Source organism: Pinus tabuliformis, chromosome 5_2 (genome assembly GCF_031772625.1).
Source record: "Pinus tabuliformis cultivar Carrire ecotype Pingquan chromosome 5_2, CPIR1, whole genome shotgun sequence".
Lineage (NCBI taxonomy): Eukaryota > Viridiplantae > Streptophyta > Pinopsida > Pinales > Pinaceae > Pinus > Pinus tabuliformis.
In genome coordinates, this window is record NC_142306.1 from 1,108,351,873 (window position 1) to 1,108,374,968 (window position 23,096).

A 23,096-nucleotide genomic window follows, 5' to 3' on the forward strand; every position below is an offset into this window, starting at 1 on the left:
AGCCCTCCAATCTGTATCCAAGCTCATAAGAGACAACGTGGCTGGTCTACGTGAAAGGGCATCTGCTACCACGTTGTTCTTACCCTTGACATACTCAATGTCAAAGTCATATGCTTGGATCTTACTGATCCACTTCTGCTGCCTCTCCTGTAGCTGCTTCTGCTCCAAAAAGAACTTGAGGCTATTGTGATCAGTCCTCACCCTAAACCTGTTGCCCACCAAATACTGTCAATACTTAGCCAATGCATGCATGATGGCCAGCATCTCCTTGTCGTATATGGAATACAACCTCTCGTGCGAAAGGAGCTTCCGGCTCTCGAAGGCTGTAGGGTGACCTCCCTGCATCAGTACTGCGTCGATCCCCTCTCCTGACGCATCACACTCCAAAACAAATGGCTGCGTGAAATTTGGCAATGCAAGCACTGGGCAGCTACTCATAACCTCCTTGAGCCTGTCAAAGGCTCGTTGCGTTGTATACGACCAACTAAAAGCCCCAGTCCTCGTCAAATCTGTCAGGGGTGCAGCAAGCTGTGAGAAACTCTTGATGAACTTCCGGTAGTAAGTACAAATGCCAATGAATCCTCGAAGTTCCATCACGTTTCTCGACTCTGGCCATTCTCTGATGGCCCTGATCTTTTCCTCATGGACCCTCACTCCGTCCACCCCTATGATGTGTCCCAAATACAACATCTTCGTCAATCCAAACTCACAATTGGAGAGTTTGGCATAGAACTGTTGCTCCTGTAAGATACGCAATACTATCTCAATGTGTTGGAGATGCTCCTCCCAAGTCCTGCTGTAAATGAGAATATCATCGAAGAATACCAACACAAACTTTCTCAAGTGACTACGGAAGATGTGATTCATGCAGGACTGAAATGTAGCTGGGGGGTTGGTTAGCCCAAAAGGCATCACCAAGAACTCAAAGTGCCCATAGTGACACCTGAAGGCGGTCTTGGGAATGTCCTGCTCCCTCACGCGAATCCGATGGTACCCAGATCTCAAATCAATCTTTGAGAAGAAACGTGCCCCTCTCAACTCGTCCATCAACTCATCGATCCTAGGTATGGGGTACCTGTTCTTCAGGGTGTTTTTGTTCAGGGCCCTGTAGTCAATGCACATCCTCAATGTACCGTCCTTCTTCTTCACCAACACCACAAAAGAAGCAAAAGGACTCGTGCTCAGTCGAATATGCCCAAGAGCCAGCAACTCCCGGATAGCCCGCTCAATCTCATCCCAATAGGCCTTGGGGTGCCTATAGGGGGTGTAATCACAGCCTGTATGCCCTGCTCAAGCTCGATGGTGTGCTCAAACCCCCGATCCGGTGGTTGTCCTGGTGGAATCTCCCCAAACACTATGGCATACCGATCAAGGATAGACTGTATCTCTGGATGTACTGTCTGCCCTGAAGTCCCTGCCTCTAATGCACGCAGCTCTACTGCCCACTCTATGTCTCCCTTTCGGAAGACTGCCTCCATCCGATGAGCCGAAACAATCTGAGGCGGATATGTGTGTTGTCCCCGTATCTTCTCATGCCTCCCTGTCTTCTCATCATCCCACTCCATCTCTAGGGTCTTCCAATCTGTCGTGACCTTCCCTAGAGTGATAAGCCACTGAACACCCAGTATCATGTTGGTGTCCGGAATATTGACCACGAAAAAGTGGTCAGTCAATGTGTAGGTGCCCATCGTCACTGAAAGCTCTGGAACATAACAAGCACATGGTCTGATCTCCTGGGACCAAGACTGAAAACCCATCGAAGCTCTCTGTCTGTATACCTCTCCGCTCAACCATCTGCGCATCGATGAAGTTGTGGGTCGCCCCACTGTCGACCAAAACTGATACTCGCTGGCCACATACTATCCCTCATACGCGTAGCGTCAGATACTTGGGAACTCCTCGCAATGCTGCAAGGGCCCCTCCGGTGGGTGCAAAAGATGCACCACTTGCTGCTGGCAGTGGAGGTGGCAAAGGTCCCTGTACGGCAAGGCTATCCCCTGCCTCCCCATCATCCTCGTCATCCTCTTCTCCACTACTCTCAGAGAAGACCTCAATAAAATGTGCCTTGCCAGCAGCACATCTATGCCCTGGTGCCCATGGCTCCTAACAAGTGAAGCATAACCGCTTCTTCATCTCCCTCCTGGCATCATCATCAAGCTGTACTCGTCCTGGATTCCCCTTTGGAGGTGGAATCCTCACATCCTTCCCCTTAGACTGAAAAATCTGTCTGTGGGGGTAAGGTGTCCGGGCCCTGGGTAAGACATCCTGTAAGTCCCGGGTCCTGCTAATAGCGTCTTGGAGTGTGGCTGGTCTAGTGGATCGGACTAAACCTCGAAGTGGCTCTGCTAACCCCTCAACATACATGTAGACCCTCCGTGTCGTGGATAGGTCTGGTACCATCACGGAGACCCTCAAGAAATCTGCAATGTAGGTCTCTGGGCTCCCTGTCTGTTTGAGCCTCGTCAGCTCAACAAAATGCTGCTCTGGATCCCTCTGATCAAATCGCTTCATCAATCTCCTGGTAAACTCCGCATATGTTGTCACTGTAGAGTGCCCGAGTGTAACCATCCCATGAAACCACCAATCCTGAGCCTCACCATCCAAATGCAATGTTGCCACCTTGATGGCCTCTGTCTCCGACATCAGGTTAAGCTGGAAATAAATGTCCAGCTTCTCCACCCATGACTTTGCCGAACTGTTCGATGAACCATCAAACGTAGGCAACTGGAATCTACTCGCTGCACGGTGGGTGTCACCATCATGGTAATGCCGGTACCCTCTGTGATGGTCGCGGGGTCTACTATCCCGCTGGAGCTGAACAAAATCTCTGAATGAGAGGGCTTCCCTGAACTCCTACCCATAGGCCTAGTACTCTGCAAAATAAAAGCCCATATGTCCGGGCTCTGCCTCCTGCTGGGCTACGGCCCCCGTGTTTGCTCCTAAGAAAGTGGGCATGGTAGAGCGTGTAGGGGCATGTGAGGCTACCTACTGCGCAGTATCACGTTGCTCTAGCAAATGGTGAGATGCGCCCGATCCCTCACCAACCTAAAAAACCCGTGAGCTCTCACACTGTCTAGCCTCTACTGCCGTGAATCTCTGCCCCATCACCTCAATCTCCCTCGACAGATCTTGTACTGATTTGAGGAGCATTTCAGCAAATTTCTTCCCGTCCTCGTCTGCCATCTGCTCTACATCCACTACAGGCTCCTCCTGTTCTGCATCCACCACCGGAACACAGTCTCCCTCTCCGTAAGTGTTCTCCAACCTACGCCCAGTGTCCCTGTATCTCTGACCTCTGTAACAGATGTAGAGTTTTTCCCCTGGTGTCATAGATTGCTAGCTCCACAGGCTGAGCCAGATCTATGCTTTGATACCACTGTAATATTCCTAACCCGGAATATTCCTCAAACCCTAGTAAAATCTCAACCAGAAAACGCACAAGTGGTATAGTAGCACAGAGATATAATAACAGTAGTGCAGCAACAATAATATATATATGAAATATAAACAGATACACAAGAAATGCAGCGAGAAATGCTAAGCCATTTTATTATACTGAGTAAAGGAATGAGTACAGAGGTGATCAGAAAGACGGCACCTCGACTTGCTCAAGGTAAGTGGAGAAATATACTCAGAATAGCAAGAAATGGCTCCAAACTGATCTGCGTCCCAATTGCTGGGAAACTGCCGTGCTATTGTTGCTGCTAGAGATCAAATGAGGATTTGGGGCTGATCCCCTCCTCAGAAAAGGCTGAAACTCTGGAAACGCACTCTACTCAAGAAACCCAGAAAAACCCAGAAAGCTTTCCTAGAATGGCCGACCCCCGAAAATCACCCCCCCTTGGGGTTCTGCACAGTCCCTCAATGCTTTGTGCTGCCACTAAATGAAACTCCCCAGAAATCTGCCTAAAACCCCGGCCAAAACTCTCGAATATGCAAGGGTTGATCCCCTGCTCTATCTCTCAGCACCAAAACCTCCTGCAACCCCACAACTCAGGCTCCTGCCAAAAAGAACTGCGTCCTCCTCTCAGTGTTGCGCAGTCCTCCAAAAAGCTGATGAAACTGCTGCTGAAATGCTAGTGAAACTTCTGCTGGAATGCCAATGGAAATACCTTGCCCGAGCAGGCACTCGAAGTCCCCCGGAGCTAAGGGTGAGATCTCCGAACGGAGACACTCAATGCACTAAACAGTGTTGCAGACTAGCTAAACAGCCAGTGTGCTCTAAGTCAAAATGACTATCACAAATGCTCATAACCGTAATGATCCAAAATGAGGGGGCTCCTCTCTCTTTTATAGCCTTTGCCTCTCTCAATCCCAAGGCTCACCTCCTCCTGCGTGATTCCCCTCTTGCCATGTGTTCCTTTGCTCCTGCGCAGTTCCTCCATGTGTCTGCGTGGGCCCCATTTCTACGTCCCCCTTTGGCCCCCCTTCGCTCCCCTTTAAGTCACAACGTTGTGCTACTAGGAAGTGACTTTTTATTCTAAAAGTGAGTTATGTCCCCCTTCCTCACTTTTTTTATTTACAAATAACTATACAAGGCAAAAATTGAATATTCCAATTAGCCATGGCTAATTAGGAATATTACAGCTTGCATTGCCATATTTCATGCAGCCATTTGTTTTGGAGTGTGACGCGTCAGGAGAGGGGATCGGCGCAGTATTGATGCAGGGAGGTCACCCTATAGCCTATGAGAGCCGGAAGCTCCTTCCGCACGAGAGGTGGTATTCCATATACGACAAGAAGATGCTAGCCATCATGCATGCCTTGGCCAAATTCTGGCAGTGTCTAGTGGGTAACAGGTTCAGGGTGAGGACTGATCACAACAGCCTCAAATTCTTTTTGGAGCAGAAGTAGCTACAAGAGAGGCAGCAGAAGTGGATCAGCAAGATTCAAGCATATGACTTTGACATTGAGTATGTCAGGGTAAGAACAACGTGGTAGCAGATGCTCTTTCACGTAGACCAGCCACGTTGTCTCTTATGAGCTTGGACATAGATTGGAGGGCTCGACTCTTAGTAGAGTACTCCAAGGACAGGTTTGCATGTGAAATTCTGGATGGGCAGGTGGCAGATGACAGGTACAGGGTGATCGATGAGATCATCTACTACAGGGATCGGAACTTCTTGACTGAGGGATCTCAACTCAAGAAGAAGATACTCCAGGCATCACATGATTCACCATTGGCCGACCATCAGGGGTTTACCAAAACTTACAGGGCCATCAGAGAGAGGTTCCATGGAAGGGCCTCAAGGAGGACGTACTCCAACATATCTGGGAGTGCGACGTTTGCCAAAGGAACAAGGGGGGAGATGAGCCATCCCACGGGTTTATTGCAGCCTCTTCCCATTACGGAGGGGAAATGGGAGAGCATTTCGATGGACTTCATCACAGGGTTGCCCATGGTATAGGGCAAGGATTGTATCTTTGTCGTCGTTGATCCACTGACGAAGTACACCCATTTCTTTGCCATATCCGCACAATACACAGCAGCACAGGTGGTCGAGTTGTTCTTCAGAGAGGTCTTCAGGCTACATAGTCTTCCTAAGACCCTCGTCAGTGACAGGGACAACCGTTTCATGGGCGGGTTTTGGCAGGAGCTTTTTCGGCTAGTGGGTACAAAGTTGACACCGATTACCAGTTATCACCCACAGACAGACGAACAGACAGAGATAGTTAACAAGTGGCTAGAGGGCTACTTGCGTAACTATGTCAGTGGGCAGCAGAGGGCATGGTTGAAGTGGCTGCATCTAGGGGAGTACTACTACAACACTACACATCATATGACCATTGGTATATCACCATTCTATGCTTTGTATGGGTGTCATCCTTTATCTTTGCTAATGTGATGTTTGGTGATAGCAAGGCTCCGAGGGCCAAGATTTGGATCCAGGAGAGTCAGGATATTCTCCGAGCTATTAAGGATAACATGGCTACAGCGCAAAACCAACAAAAGTTGTATGCTGACAGGGGTCGGGTGTAGAGACAGTTTGAGGTAGGGGACATGGTCTACCTACAGTTACAGCCATACCGACAGTCGTCACTGAAGCAGAAGGGGAATGAGAAGCTCAAGCCCCGCTATTATGGGCCATACAGGGTGATACGCAGGGTTGGACAGGTTGCATATGAGTTGGAGCTGCCCCAAGGCAGCAAGATTCATAACGTCTTTCATGTATCATGCCTGAAAAAGGCATTGGGGCAGCAGGTGACAGTGACAGATGAGCTACCACCCATGGATGATGAGGGGCATTTGGTGTTGCAGCCGGAGGCTATTATTGATACCAGGGAGAGGCAGCTATGGAGCAGGACGGTCTGGGAATTCTTGGTGAGGTGGAAGAATTTACCCGATGAGGATGCCACTTGGGAGAGCGAGAAAATTTTGCAGCATCCATCACTTCAGTTGCTTGAGGACAAGCAACATTTTGCCGGGGGGGACTGTAATATTCCTAATTAGCTAAGGCTTCAATTTTTGCACAATTTTGCCTTCTATAGTTAGTTATGAATAAAAAAAGTGAGCAAAGGGTGACATAACTCACTTTTAGAATAAAAGTCACTTCCTAGTAGCACAACGTTGTGACTTAAGTGGAGCCAAGGGGGCCAAAGGGGGGACACAGAAATGGAGCCCACGCAGACACTTGGAGGGACTGCGCAGTAGGGAAGAAACATGTGGCAAGAGAGGGACTGCGCTAGAGAAGGTGGGCCTTGGGATTGAGAGAGGCAAAGGCTATAAAGGAGAGAAGAGCTTCCTCATTTTGGATTCAGTTATGAGCATTTGAGATAGTCGCTTCGGCTTAGAGCACGCTGGCTGTTTAGCTAATCTGCAGCACTGTTTAGTGCATTGAGTGTCTCCGTTCGGAGATCTCACCCTTAGCCCCGGGGGACTTCGAGTGCCTGCTCGGGCAATGTATTTCCATCAACGTTTCAGCAGTAGTTTCATCAGCATTTCAGCGGTAGTTCATCAGCATTTTGGAGGACTGCGCAGCACTGAGAGGGATGACGCAGTTCTTTCTGGCAGGGATTCTGGCTTGAGGGTTTGCAGTAGGATTTGTGCTGGGAGATTGAGCAGGGGATCAGCCCTTGCATATTGGAGGGTTTTGGCAGAGGTTTCAGGCAGATTTCTCGAGGGTTTCATTCAGTGGTAGCGCAGAGCCTTGAGAGACTGCGCAGAACCCCAAGGGGGTGATTTTCGAGGGTCGGCCATTCCAGGAAAGCTTTGTGGGTTTTTCTGGGTTTCTTGAGTAGAGTCCGATTCCAAAGTTTCAACCTTTTCTGAGGAGGGGAGCAGCCCCAAATCCTCATTCGATTCCCAGCAGCACGACAGTTTTCCAGCAGCTAGGACGTAGATCAGTGTGATGCCATTCCTTTGTTATTCTGAGTGTATTTCTTCACTTGCCTTTTGCAAGTAGAGGTGCCATCTTCCTGATCACCTCCTGTACTCATTTTATTGCTCAGTATAATAAAATGGCTTAGCATTTCTTGCTGCATTTCTTAAGTATTTGTTTACGTTTCATGTATACATTGTTGTTTGTTGCACTATCATTATTTCATATCTGTGAATTTTCCAACTATTATACCACTTGTACGTTTTTCTGGTTGGGGTTTGCTGGTATTTGAGAAATATTCCTGGGAAGGGATATTACAATGAGTGAGGTCTTAGGCAGAGGGTGAAGGGACAAATGACTAGGAAATGAGTGAATGATCATGAAACGAACCAAGCAACGATATGATGAACCACGTGATTGCATTAAACAACAAACCCTATGAAACCAAAACCCTGTGTTTTTGGGGTCGCTGCAGGGTTTTTTCCTCACATCATGGTCCCAAAGGGAGGAGGTGAGGCTGAGACACCTGTGAGCATCCTGATGGATCTTTTCTTTGCCAACCTACTGATTAAATGAAAGCATAAATGGAACAAACTGAAACACAACTACTCTGTTCTACCCTGTTGTAATGGACTGCAACTATTCAAGCAAATGAACAGGAAACAAGAAACTACTTAAGTCAATGAGCAGGAAACCAGAAATTTGTGTTGAACCACTGTAATGAAAATGTATCTATTTAACCAAATGAACAATCAAACCATGCATCTATTGTACTGCTGTAATGGAAATGAACTACTTAAGTAAACAAACAGAAAGCAGGAATCTATGCTAGAATACAATACAAGAAAGAGGAGCTTTGGCTGCTAGGGTTGGGCCCTAACCCAAGATCTTCAGCCCTCTGAGTTAACTCAATGCTGGCTCAAATCAAAACTCATCTTCATTATCAAAGAACACTGTATTACATCAAATTGTTACAAGTCAAAAGGTTCGAATACTTGCTAACTAACTGACTGACTATTGGTTAATTGCCTAAAAAACTGAGGTCCTAAGCCTCTCTATTTAAACATCTGAAGTCTTAACGACTTCCCTCAAAATTAGGGAGGTACATCTCCCAACTTAATGGTAACTTGTCCTTTCACTTTCACTAGCTCAGCTGCCTTCTAGTAGGGACGTTGCTTGTACTTCCCCTTGCTTGGTTGTCTTTTAGTACTCCTGATTTGGTTGTGTGTACTTTTAGCTGATGGAGGGATATTCGAATAGATGTGATCTAGGTGGATATTGGTGGCCACCTGCGAAATCCACTTGGACCCCCACCATTGTTTCTTTCAGCTTTTCAGTTTCCTTAATTGCAGCCCAGTTTACTATTTTTAGCAGTTTTTCGGGCCCTGAACTTCGGATTTTGAGGCCCTAAACGACATTTTTTGGGAAAACTGGGAGCAACATGGGTCCTTGGACCGATGTTGTTCTTTCCAAAGTTGTAGTTCTCGGATAGATCTTTCTAACGAGATACTGCGCGCGTCAAACGAAGATCGTATGCCAAAGTTACGACCCCGGGAAGTTGATGTACCAATTTACCCAAACGGGGCCCACAGTTTGGTGTTTCATCTTCTAGGGTTAGGTTTTGGAATGTTAAGGGTTTTCCATTGTTTCTCAACAATAAATAGGTCTTCGAGCCTCATTGTAACACAGTTCAGAGGCATGTAGCCACCACATCTCTTCTCAGAGATAAGTTACCATCGCCCTAGCTGGTTTATTTCCAATTCTGTTTGTAAGCATATTTCAGTATTTTACATTAATGAAATAAAGTATTATTTCCATTGCATCTCTGTGTTTATGGTTATCTCTGTACTTTGTTGCATTCCTGTTTAAATCCGGATCAGTGGTATCAGAGAAGTCTGTTTTTTCTCTGTTTTTCTTTGCATGTTCCCAACAAGGTCAGGATATAAGGAGTTAGGGCTTGAACTAGTCGAACCTTTGCAAGACCAGCCTCGCAAATCCCGACGGCCTCCCATGGCGGATGAAAAGAAAGACGAGGGGGCAGGGATCCTATCAAAATCTTGCTCGAAGAAGCCCTTGAGCGACAAAGGAACGCGATGATGGACAACTTTGCCTAGATCCTTCAGCGGCTACCCGAGGGCGACGCATCGGCTTCCAACAACTACTCTGGAAACACCACACCGTTTAAGGTACAAGTTAATTTTGAAATCCCCGTATTCGAGGGTCAAATAGACGCAGACGCCGTCGATAAATGGATAAATCTGCTAGAGGGTTATTTTTCTGTTCATGATTTTTCCAGTCGAGAAAAGATTATTTTCACTCTTCTCAAAGCAACCCCCCACGTCAAGGACTGGTGGGAAACCTACTGTGAGCAAAAGGATGAAAGTACATGCTCACTGTTTTCTGCCGCACCCACTTGGGATTCATTCCGAGAGGCCATCAAGGGGCAGTACTACCTTATCGGAAGCTATAAGGATCAACACATAAAGTGGACCACGCTGCGGCAGGGAAGGGACCAAGACGTGCTAGAGTTTACCAATATTTTCCATACCCTTCGCACAAAGTTGGGTATCAAGGATTCAAAGCAGCATTTGATACTCAAATACCGTGGCTGCCTGCACAAGTACATCCAGGAAGAAATAGAATTCCTGAACATCCCCTCGCTCGGCACAGCATACCGATATGCCGTCAAGGTCGAGCAAAAGTTTAAACAGAAGAAGCGAGACTTTGGATCTGCGAATCCGAAGCAAGGGAAAGGTGCCCCCAAACCACAGAACAAAGGACAAAGCCAAGGCAGGGCGGCCCAAGAAAACCCGCCAAAGCTGCAAGCAAAGAACAGCGCCGTGAAGCCGAAAAAGGACACAAGAAAGTGGTGTGAGTTCCATAAGAGCTCCACCCACAACACAAGCGAGTGTCGGGCAAAACATTCACTGGTGGCCGAGCTAAAGGTTTCAGAATCAGATGCATGTTCCGACTCTGAGTCAAAACCCGACAAGGGGAATGACAAAGGGAAGCAGATTATCGATGTGGAGCCCAACGCCACCGTTGCCACCACGAAGATCCAGAAGGAGGAACCCGAAGATCCAGAGGAGGAGGAACGTCTCTTCCACTCCCAGATGTGGGTAAAGGGCTCCTTGCTACAGTTCATTGTCGATAGTGGGAGTCAAAAGAACCTCATTTTGGCAGAGGTCGTGAAGCGGTTGGGCTTACCAACCACAGCACATCCACAATTGTACACCATCGGGTGGCTTCACCAAGGATGGGATCTTCGCGTGAGCCAGCACTGTCACCTTCCATACAACATCAAGCCCTTCACGAATGAGGTATTGTGTGACATTGCTCCCCTTGAAGTTTGTGATGTATTATTATGACAACCTTACTTGTGGAAGCGACATGCTGTGTATGAATCAAGGCCCCGTGCTGTTATTGTTACTTTGGGAAATAAGTTGTACAGGATACCGGAGGTAGCACCACCTACCGCCATCTCTTTGATTACTGCAAAACAATGTAGTAAGCTCATTTCCAAAACCGGGAAATTTGTTTTCCTGATGATACGCCCTAAAGGAACGAAGAAGATGGTGGCCACGACCTCCAAACAAGGCCCCTCCGCACAACAACTACAGATGGACAAGGTTGTGGAGGAGTACGAGGATATCTTCACCTCCCCCGCAGGGGTTCCTCTACACTGTCAGGTCAAGCACTCCATTGATCTAACCCCAGGTGCGCCACTGCCCAATGGACCAATCTATCAGCGCTCTGTTTTGGAGAATGATGAAATCAAGAGGCAGATTCAGGAGCTGCTACAGAAAGGTCACATCCGTCCAAGTTCATCGCCCTGTGGGAGCCGATCGTGTTGGTACAGAAGAAGGATGGGACTTGGAGACTCTATATTGACTATCGGGTGCTGAACAAGATCACTGTCCATAATAGGTACCTGATCCCATGGATTGATGACCTCTTGGACCAACTGAAGGGGGAAAAATATTTCAGCAAGATCGATTTGAAGTCAGGATATCACCAGGTACCAATCGAATCCTCCGATGTGTGGAAGACTGCCTTCAAAGCCAAGGAGGGCCTTTTCGAATGGTTTGTTATGCCTTTCGGATTGACGAATGCTCCTGCAACCTTCATGAGGCTAATGGATGACATCTTGTGGCCATTCACCAACTCATTTGTAGTGGTATACTTGGATAACATCCTGATATTCAGCCAGAGTTGGGAAGAACTCCTCCACCACATCTGACAGGTTCTCCAAACACTGCGGCAACACAAGTTATGTGCAACACAAGTTATGTGCCAATTTGGAGAAATGCACTTTTGGCATGACCCAGGTTCAGTATCTAAGATACATTATTGATGAACAAGGGGTACATGTGGATCCATCCAAGATCCAAGTCATTCGAGATTGACCATCTCCAACCACTCCGACAGAGCTTTGCAGCTTTCTAGGTCTTGCCAACTTCTACCGCAGGTTCGTGTTGGGATTTTCTCATATCACTTGGCCCTTGAGTCAAGTCACCAAGGGAGGAGCGAAAGTAAAATTCTTTTAGTCTAAATCTCAACAGAAGGCATTCACAGAGTTGAAAGATCGCCTCTGCACAGCACCAGTGCTCGCATTACCAGACTTGCAACAACCATTTGAGGTCGAGACAGATGCCTCTGACTATGCTATTGGGGCAGTCCTCACTCAACACGAGCATCCAGTGGCATATCACAGTGAGACACTTTCAGACATGGTCCGGAAGTATCCCACTTATGACAAAGAGATGTATTCCATTGTGCAGGCCTGCCGACAATGGAAGCATTGCATTTTGGTGAATGAAACGGTCATCCACACAGACCACCAACCCTTGCAGTTCATACAGACCCAAGGGAAATTGCAGAATGATCGCCATCAGAAGTGGTCCACATACTTGCAACAGTTCCATTTGAATATCAAGTATAAGAAGGGTAGCACCAATAATGTTGCAGATTGCCTCAGTCGACCACCGATCATGGTGTTAACCACTATACTCAACTCTTGTGGGCACGAGACTTCTGATTGGCCACTTCTCTACAAAAGCGACCCAGAATTCAGCCACACATACCAGACACTCTTGGAGGGTCAGCATGTTCCAGATTTTCACCTCCAGGATACCCTGTTATGCCACCTGGGTCACCTTTGTGTTCCTTTAAGCGAGCGTGCCAAGATGATTTGGGAAGCACACTACAGTCGAGCTGCGGGACATTTCGAGGTCGAGAAAATGGTGGCAATACTGCAGAAGTATTTCTATTGGTCGAATCTTCGACAGGATGTCAGAAAGTACATCAGATCATGCACTGCCTACGCCATTGCCAAACCGACCATCAAGAAGCAAGGCCTCTATACCCCGTTGCCTACTCCTAGTCGACCTTGGGAATCCATCTCCATGGATTACATGTCAGGCCTTTCTTCCACTAAGCATGGAAACGACTGTGTTTTTGTGGTCGTCGACAGGTTCTCGAAGATGGCCATTATGGCTGCCTGCAAGAAGAATATCACAGTAGAAGCCACTACTAAACCCTTCTTTGAACGAGTGTGAGTACACTTGGGATCCCACAGTCTATCATCTCAGATCGGGACAGCAGGTTCCTCTGTACATTTTGGTCCAGTCTCTGGTCGATGCTCGACACCACACTCACTAAGTCCACAGCCTTCCATCCTCAAACTGATGGCCAAACAGAGGTTGTCAACAGGATGATCGCACACATTCTGCGCATGTACAACTCAAAGCATCCACGCACATGGGACGAGAGCCTCCCCTATGTTCAGCACAGCTACAATCAAGCTCTCCACAGCTCAACTGGCCACAACCCTTTTCAGGTGGGCTTGGGATTCCAGCCACTATGTCCCATTGATGTGGCCATGCCATTTGCAACTACTCACGCAGATTCGGCTTATGTCCAGTCCGAAACAGATAAGGCAAACAGCATCATTGAGCACATCCAACATATTCGCCAGCAGGTCCATGACATTCTGGAGAAATCAAATGCCAAGTACAAGCAGCGACATGATCAACATCGTGTGCCACACAAGTTTCAGGTGGGCGACAAAGTCTAGTAGCATTTGCAAAAGGAACACCTTACCGGAACCTATCAAAAACTTAGACCACTCCGATATGGTCCTTACACCATTACCAATGTTGTGGGAGACAATGCATTTGAGCTTAGCATTCCCCCATTTCTTGGCCTGCACCCAGCGTTCAATGTGGACCGGCTTCGGCCATACTTTCCACCATTACTAGACACATCCGACATTGCAAAACAGCTCACACCCACAAAGTTAAATCCAGATTGCATGGAACAAGCTGCAGCTGATCGAATCATGGACACACAAATTAAGCACACTCGCCAGCAAAATATCCAATTGTATCGAGTTGTCAAAGCAGGCCAACTCCTTCACGAGGGCAAGTGGCTCACCAGGGACCAAGGTCAACAGAAATTTCCTCATCTCATGGAGGAACTCAATGCAATCGGGACCATTGCTTCCTAAGGGGGGAGGAATGATCCAGGTGGATATTGGTGGCCACCTGCGAAATCCACTTAGACCCCCACCATTGTTTCTTTTAGCATTTCAGTTTCCTTAATTGTAGCCTAGTTTACTATTTTTAGCAGTTTTTCAGGTCCTGAACTTCCGGAAACGTTTTGAGGCCCTAAACGACGTTTTTTGGGAAAACTGGGAGCAACATGGGTCCATGGACCGATATTGCTCTTCCCAAAGTTGTAATTCTTGGATAGATCTTTCTAACGAGATACTGCGCGCGTCAATATGCCAAAGTTACGACCCCGAAAGTTGATATACCAATTTTCCCAAACAGGGCCCACAGTTTTGTGTTTCATCTTTTAGGGTTAGGTTTTGGAATGTTAAGGGTTTTCCATTGTTTCTCAACAATAAATAGGCCTTCGAGCCTCATTGTAACATAGTTCAGAGGCATGTAGCCGCCACATCTCTTCTCAGAGATAAGCTACCATTGCCCTAGCTGGTTTATTTTCAATTTTGTTTGTAAGCATATTTCAGTATTTTACATTAATGAAATGAAGTATTATTTCCGCTGCATCTCTGTGTTTATGGTTATCTCTGTAATTTGTTGCGTTCCTGTTTAAATCCGGATCAGGATGGCTAGTAAATGAAGAGGATTTACCTCCTGTAATTCCTCTCCCTTGTCTCATCCAAGTTTTTACCAAGGTCTTTTACCATAGTTCCTTGCTTTTACCTTTTATCACTACATTTCCCTTGCTTTTATCCTTTATTTCTGTATTACATGCACATTAGACCACAAAGCAAAATATCCAACTCTAACTCAACTTATAAGAAAAATATAATCAAAAGTATGCAATAAGTTGTGAGAATAGTTGGTTTGGCTAAGCTAGGAGGTGAATTAAGGCCAATTAAGGCCCATATAATTACTCAATGATGAGACTCATCACTTCTAAATCAGGATTTTGAGTATGAGTATTGTTGGGTTCATTTCATGGATATTGTTTCGCTGATTTTGTTGGATAGGTTTATTACTGAAGATATGGATTCTTGTACTCTCTTTTGTTGAATCATTCAATGACAATCTAATAAGAAGAAGAATTTGAAAGGGCTTTCCCGATAGTGGGTTTTGCCCTGGTGTCTGACCAATCCTGGTGTCTCTATGTGCGAATGTTTTTCTTATGTTGTTCCTTTATGTTCCACTGCATTGATGATGATATAGTTCTTTCTACATAGTTGCATACATTGTTGAATAATGATGTAAATCTGAATAATATTATGATGTTATGGGGTGAATTTAATGTGTAAATGAGTAAATGCAATTAAGAACAATATAGCCGTAAGAAAATTTAACAATTGGTACCTGGCCTAGTACTTGTTTAGTATTGTTTGTGTGACCATAGTTAGCTCTATGTGAGCCTTTGCCTTGGTGGATTCATAGCCCCAACTCGTTGGTGACCTGCTGCTAAGAAATTTAAAGCAGTGAGGTCTATGGTTGGGTGGAATTCTGTGAACAATAATTTGGGATGTAAGACTAAATAGGGTAGATGATAGAGACCAGCCCTACTTAATGCCAAGTAACCTTTCTTCATTTTCATCGTTAACTTTACCATTCAACTTATGTAGTGGGCCTCTTAAACAAGTATTCCCGTGTCATTGTATCTTTTTCCACCACTTGACAAAGATGTGTCCAGAGCTTTCTCCAGATGACGTTCCGTCCCTACAATGTTAAACATTTTCTAACATGTCTCATTGTACCTTAAATAAAGGGAAGGAGAATAAAGAAGGAAAGATGAAAATGAAGCAAGGTTGCAATGTGCATGAAACCCTATTAGGTTTGTATGACTGATGGAGCAAAAGAATTGACTACATTTGAATCTCTGTCTTCAGCTTGGCACCAGTCCAAATCTTGTAGAGTCTGCTTAATTGAGCTACAAAAATGCAGTGAAAACTATGGACTGGCAATTTGCCACAGGTCTTGTACCGTGAACGTGGTGAAGGGAAGAAATTGAATAGGCCAATGCTGACAAAGTCCAGAGAGGCACCAACTGGTCTTCAACCAGTGAGAGACGCAGAACGGATCTGCCCAAAATTATTAGAGTGAAAGAATGGGACTAAAATAAGGCAGAGTCTAAACATTCTATGTTTTTGACATTTACTAGCAAATATCACCAGAATTTGGTAACGCAAATGTTGGAAAATTCTCAATTTTACATTGCTTAAATCCCATTTTTGAATGCATAAATCAATTCAGTGCCTTCAGAAACTACATGGCACCTAGAATATGCAATCTCAACCACTGAAATCTGCAATTTCAACTATATTTCAAAAAATGCTCAGAAAAAGGGAAAAACGTAGAACACTTAGACTACGCTAAAACTATGTACAAAACTCAGAATATTTATTTGTTAAATTTATTTGTAATATTCAATGGGCCAATACCTACAAAGTTCAGAAAGGCACCAACTGATTTTCAACCAGCGACAGTGACAGATCCAGATATGCCCAAAATTATTAGATTGAAAGAATGGGACTAAAAACTATGTACAAAACTCAAAATATTTATTTATTAATGCGAAGGGGAAATGAAATAAGAACATACCTTGAAGAAGCTGAAGAAACATGGCCATACTAGCATTTATGGCAGGAGGCAGAATCGGTCCCATCACAGTTCCTGGATTGATAACAACCACATCCAAACCAGTCTCTTTGGCAAAATCCCAAGCTGCTTTTTCAGCGAGTGTTTTTGCTGCAGGATACCAAATCTACACAAATCAAGTCATGTGCTTATCAACCATTTGGCACCATTACCAAAACAGTCCAATCAAACTCATTTCTTTGGAGAACCAAAGAACAAATTATCACCCCATTTTCTTTGCAGTAATCAAGATCAGTCCAACAGTTCTCATCCTTAGGTAAATCTGCAGGCCAGTTCGGACTCGGAGTAATTGCAGAGATTGAGGAGGTTAACACCAGCCGTTTCACTTTGGCTTTCTGCGCTGCTTGCAAGACATGCATGGTACCCTTAACTGCAGGATCCAAAAGCTGGGCCTGCATACATATCAAATCATTTATATAATCATTTATCCTAATAGCAAAGTTACATAACGCAAGTTCCAATATTTGATACACCAGCCAATTTGTGAAACTCAATATATGAATCCTCAAGTTCTGCAATTTCGATGTGCATATTAAACCCAATGCACTGTTACATGCACAGGCAGACACATCCATGAAGGGATAACGGATCAGCCCTACCCCAGAGGTACAATGTGCCTCGCTAGTCACCCCCACCCAGGCTGTACAATGCACCTCACTTCTCACCCGCACCTAGACTTTACAACGCACCTCGTTCTTCTCAGTACAGGAAAATTGTGAATAAAAGTGAAGTGTGTGCAAACCAGGGTGCTAAATTTTTAATATTGAGGTATTAGGATATCTGATAAACTAGCACAAACCAATCTAAACCGCAGTCTCAGACGCATCTCAGGGAGGGGTTTAGATGGATCTGTGCTTGTATATCCCATTACTGAGATATTAAAACTTCAGTCTGCACAGTACCAAAAACTTATTTATAAATTTATTCATATGACCATGACCATTTATCCTAATACCTGGATATTGAAACGGAAGGATGCACAGTAACAAACATTATCCAAGAAAATTATTCATAGAACCAGTTATCCCAATACCCCGATACTGAAACCTCGGTCTGCACAGCACCAGACATGTATTTACACATAATAACAGTAAAAAATAGCAATGAAAAGTTCGGCCTGAACATAGAAACACTTGTCCCTGTACCATGAATAGTAAAAGATTGCAATCAGAACTGAATATAAAAACATCTAATTGACTTGAAGAACGCAACATTCATAACTCACTTGTGGGTTCTTGACTTCTTCGACAATACAAGGAGACGCTAAATGGAAAACACCAACAGACCCATTAATGGCAGTCTCGATAGAACCATAATCCAGCAGGTCTATTTGAAACAATTCCAGTCTCTCCTTGGCTCCTTCCATGGCCTCTAAGTGCCTAGTCTCCTTCTCATTTCCTGAACATATTTCAATTTACAATCCCCACCAACATGGGATTCATCATAACCCAGAACAAACAAGAAAAAGCTCTCGTTTAACAGAAAACAATTTAAATCCAGCTTTCCTTACCGAGATCTTGAACAGTTCCCCGCACAGAGTAGCCTCGTTCTAGCAGCAAACGGACAACCCATGACCCGATGAACCCACTAGCTCCGGTCACACATACAGTTTCTTTGCTACCCATTTTCACACTGGTAATAACCTGCCTGCAAACTGATATACCAATTTCAGTTTCCTTCGAATTACTCTTAAAACATAATCAATGGCCAACTTTGTAAATGTAATGCTAGTCATGTGAATTTGCCATAACTCACCTTGAAATGATCAAAAAATTTGGAACACTGCTCAAGTCCTGACACTGATCTTATCTGCTGCAGCGCTGGTGCTGGTCCTGAGCGGTATGGCCTAATTTCAATAGAATGTTGTTTTACTTAGAGAACCATGAAAACTAAGTAGGATCCATTGTATTTTTAGAAATAGAAAGGGTTTTTAGAAATAGAAAGGGAGTTGTCTGTAGTTGGATTTTTTGGACTTCAGATGTTGAACCTGATAGGAAAGTTTTGATGTTAAATTCTGATTTGCTTTATTTAAACTGGTTTTTTAATTTTAAATATAGACTCAGCTTCTTGAAAAAATTGTAGGGCACTTGGATTGTGCATTATTTCAATAGATTCTGGCCAGATTAGAAAAATGCATTATTTCAATAAATTCTGGCCAGATTTTAGAAAACTTAGACTGGGAAAAATCCACTGTAAAAACTTCCAAAAAGTGACACTAAAAACAACTAGTTTAGAAAGTGGAGATTATCATCACTATACATTTAAATTATACATTTAAATTTTCATAGGATGAGTGATGATATTTTTTTATTTTACAAATAACCGTGGTTCTTTTAATTTTTTAATTTTGACTAAACTAAGTCTTATAATGAAATGAAATGAAATGATATTTTAACGTACACGAGACTAAAAATAATCTATGGGACTATTAGTTCCCTGTTTTTCGTCTTTTGCAATTCAATCGTTTTCTTGTTCAAATTGATGATGCACTGGCCCAACTTTCCAACAATCCCCTCGCTGAAAAGACAATGCCAAGAAACCGATGCTAGCATATTCCCATAACTTTCTCTGATGTCTTTGAATGCATCACATTCCAAGCCCCATAAGTGCAAAATGTATGCATCACATTCCAAGCCCCACAAGTGCAAAATGTACCAACCCGTTCTTCCCAAGCTTCTTTAAGTCTTTTCCAACGTCGTTCTTTATATAACTTAGACTAAACTTTTAATAACACATAAATGGTGTTCATGGAATCTCTGATGTCTTTGAATGCATCACATTCCAAGCCCCATAAGTGCAAAATGTACACACCTGTTCTTCCCAAGCTTCTTTAAGTTTTTTCCAACGTCTGTTCTTTAGATAACTTAGACTAAACTTTTAATAACACATAAATAGTGTCCATAGAATTATGTCGGATCAGCCTTTCCCATAACAATTTCGACTTGAAAAGTTATGACTAATCTATCAAAATATAATTATGAGTGCATTTAAAATGTAATCTAATGTATAGTTATTGAAGGTATTTAACTTTTTTCATTATTATAATTTAATTAGCCTAGCTTGTATCTATTTTAGTTTTTAAAATTTTGGGTTTATCAAGTTGAAAGTTTAAATATTTAAAGTATGTTTTAATTTAGTGCATTGCTATGTATGTGTTATTGAAGATTTGGCTTCCAAAATATTTAACTTTTTTCATTATTATAATTTAATTTAACTTATATTCATTTTAATTTTGCATCTACCAAGTATAGAAAGAGATTAAATCCCTTTTCACTTTAAAAGAAGTTTGTATATCAAGATTTGATCAGTGTAGGGGCTTGGTAAATCTAGAATTAAAATGAATCTAAGCTAATTAAACCAGCGTAGATCCAGTTTAACTCCGGATCTACCAAGGGCCCAGAGGGATCAAATCTCTTGAGATGGGAATATCTTAAGATGCAAAAAGATTTGATCCCTTTAAAAACCTGAAGTTAAGATAAATCTAAACTGGTAAACAATTTGAATTTTTTTGTTCTTTTTTTTCATTTGTCTAAATCAAAATATTTTCATAGCATAATATAACAATATATTACCTTGAAATTTTTTTGCTGCTGCGCGCGCGCTGCCTGCGCCTGAGCCTGCCCGCGACTGAGCCTGCCTGGAGTTGTCTGTCCGAGCTGATCCATGGATCCTCCGGATCCGCCCAGTGGGGATCCGGAGCTGCAGCGAGCTTTTTCAAACCTGGTGAAGTCTCTTCCTCCTCAGAGACCTAGACCATTAGCATCCAAGTTTGTAAAGAAGCTAGATGTTTTACAGGAAGTCCTTCTGCCTCCGACCATTCCACGCATGGCAGCCATTTCCCTAGCAGAGAAAGGGTTAATCGGACAATTTACAGGATTATGGCCTTCACCTAAGACAGTGCAAAAGTGGGTCGAAAGAAATTGGTCGGACAAGATCCAGGGCAAAATATCCATCCGATTCTGTGGTAGAGGATATTTTACCTTTCATTTTGAAACCAAGGAGGACAAAGACCTCATATTCAGAAATGGGCCTTACTTTATGGATTCCAGGGGCCTCTATCTCAATAAATGGACCCCGGATTTCGACCCTGAACTAGATATACCAAGTGCGGTTCCAGTCTGGGTCAGACTTCCTCATCTCCCACTGCATTGCTGGGGGGATGACTCTGTGAAAGCAATAGGGAACGCGGTTGGAAAATATATAGACCGCAGTGAACCCAAAGACAACATGCAGGCTTGTGCGCGGATCTGCGTTGAGGTTGATATGGGACGAGGACTGCCGAAAGCAATCAAACTGAAAGTAGATGACTGGTGCCATATTCAGCAGCTGGATTACGAGCAAATACCCTTCAAATGCAAGGTATGCCACGAATATGGTCACTTTGCAAATAGATGTCCTAAGATTGTTAATGTTGAACCAGAAGAGCAAGATGGGCAATGGGAAACTGTTAAAAGGAAGAAATCATCCCCTCCCCCCAAGATCTCGGACTCTGATGCCCCTGGTCCTTCCCATCAGCATCCTCCCCTCCAATCCTCTTCCCTCCAGCACCCTTCCACCTCCTCCCAGCAGCCTTCCTTACATTGTCCGTCCTCCCCCTCTCGTATTCTCGATCCTCCCATTCCCCCATCCTCTAATCCCTTCGCTTCCCTCTCTGAGGAAGAATCAGTCCCTGATTTCCCCCCCTCTGACCCTCCTCTTCACCCCTCTCCCCCCCTCATTTCCCAACCCTCTCCCGACTCCCCCTCCACCAGGATTACCAGAAGTTCTTCAAAGGATCACGGGGCGCCCAGTGATGTTCCAAAGAAGCATGGGCCTGGCAGAAAATCGGCCAAACAACAGAGAGAAGAGAGTGCCCAGAAAGACATTGCATTGGGTTCTCAGACTCCCATAGAATCCTTTATTCTTGGGCATTCGGAGAAAGAAAACAACAACAAGGGCAAAGAGAGGCGAGCACCTCTCCATGTAAGTGGTAAATCATGATGAAAATGCTATCCTGGAACAGCAGGGGTTTAGGGCACCCCTCCAAGATAGCAGCCCTCAAGGATTTAGTCCAAAGTGAAAATCCTGAAATCGTTCTCATCCAAGAAACGAAACAAGATCAATCAGAAATGAATAAAGTCATCAACCAGCAAAAACGTTACAGTGGATGTGCAAGTGAAGCAAGAGGAGCCTCAGGCGGCATTCTAACAATGTGGGACAATAATAAATGGAATTGCATCTCCACCAGAATACACCAGAACTGGATCCGGGCTAACTTAGAAAGTAAGACAGATGGAGCAGCGGTGGTTATCTACAATATTTACGCTCCGAACCATTATAGGGAGAAAGAGGTATGCTGGAGCACGCTGGAAGCCAGTATAGATGAAGAGCGAGACAACAATCTCGTTATTGCAGGGGATCTAAACTTGGTATTGCATGCAAACGAGAAAAGAGGGGGACACTTCACCCCAGATCCTTTCAGAAATCGACTTGAAAATATTATGCAGGAGCAAGATCTCATAGATATCAGGCCTAAGAATCGAAGATATACCTGGAGCAACAGAAGATTAGGAGTTGGCAATATTATGGAGCGTCTTGACAGGTTCCTAATAAGCATATCTTACCTGTCCACTTTCACCACCGGTCAGTCAAATATCCTCAATATCTCCGCCTCTGATCATTATCCAATCACGCTCACCTTGCATAGTGAATGTCAGCTTGGACCTCTCCCATTTAAATATTGTTCCATTTGGAACCATACTCCTGCAGCGAAAGACATGGTGTGGCAGACATGGATACAACATGTGGAAGGCTCCCCAACTTATATCTGGGAGACAAAACTAAAGAGAGTTAGACAGGGCTTAAAAAATTGGGCAAAAAATAATTACCAAGAGCCTGAGCTGAACAAAAAACAAATTAAGCAAGATCTAGAGGAAGTGCAGCGAAACATCGAAGCATTTGGGCTGACCCAGCAAGCCAAGGAGAACGAAGGAAAGCTCTACGCTCAGCTGAGACAAACTATAAAGGACGAAGAAACAAAATGGAGGTTAAAGTCAAGACAGCTCTGGCTTCAGGAGGGAGACAAAAATACTTCTTACTTTCATAAGCAGGCTACAGTTCGTAAGGCTAGAAACACTGTGAGCACAATTAAAGATAGTGAAGGATACAACTACAATACTCAGGAATCTATAAAGGAAGCAGCCACCAACCACTTCAAGAATCTCCTGACTGAGGATAAAGGGGAGGAGGACTACTCAAGTTTGTTACAGCACCTATCCAAAGGAGTCACACAAGAAATGAACAGCACACTCAAGAAAGAAGTTGATGAAGAAGAAATCTAAAAAGCGATCTGGAATCTCCACCCAGATAAAGCTCCAGGGCCTGATGGATTTCCGATCAGCTTTTACAGAGAGTATTGGCAGCTGATCAAAAAAGATCTCGTCAAGATGATACGCTGGGTTTTAAAGAAAGGCAAAATGGGGGGATTTACCAACTCCACCCATCTAGCCTTAATCCCCAAAGAAAATAGACCCTCCACTTTTTCTAGATTTCGGCCAATATCCCTATGCAATTTTGCGTACAAAATAATCACAAAAATTCTGTCAACTAGACTCAAGCCCCATCTTCAATCCCTGATCTCAGAAAA

General features: G+C 44.3%; 2 protein-coding genes across 4 annotated transcripts in view; one reads left to right on the forward strand and one right to left on the reverse strand.

Annotated features, from left to right (window-relative positions):
• The window catches only part of LOC149163101 (cinnamoyl-CoA reductase 1-like), a 122,790-nt gene extending 104,348 nt beyond the window's left edge, over positions 1–18,442 (reverse strand). Inside the window, exons 1-5 of one of the 3 annotated variants that reach the window (XM_089437530.1) lie at positions 18,227–18,442; positions 17,982–18,118; positions 17,697–17,869; positions 16,678–16,863; positions 16,415–16,577 (exon numbers count right to left, since the gene is read on the reverse strand). In XM_089437530.1, the coding sequence (XP_089293656.1) occupies positions 16,415–16,577; positions 16,678–16,863; positions 17,697–17,869; positions 17,982–18,096 (637 nt within the window). In that variant the 5' untranslated portion in view covers positions 18,097–18,118; positions 18,227–18,442. Of the gene's footprint in view, positions 1–16,414; positions 16,578–16,677; positions 16,864–17,696; positions 17,870–17,981; positions 18,126–18,226 lie in introns of all 3 variants that reach the window. The other 2 variants (XM_089437529.1, XM_089437531.1) reach the window with 2 other exon arrangements.
• A 3,005-nt stretch (positions 18,443–21,447) lies between these two features.
• LOC149163102 (uncharacterized) lies at positions 21,448–22,791 on the forward strand. The gene has a single exon (XM_089435345.1). It carries the CDS (start codon positions 21,448–21,450, stop codon positions 22,789–22,791), a length of 1,344 nt encoding a protein of 447 aa, XP_089291471.1.
• Positions 22,792–23,096: the final 305 nt, after the last annotated feature.

What these genes read in the sequence shown, in the direction of transcription:
- LOC149163102 (XM_089435345.1), top strand. Translation starts at nt 21,448, where the DNA reads ATGATGAAAATGCTATCCTGGAACAGCAGGGGTTTAGGGCACCCCTCC.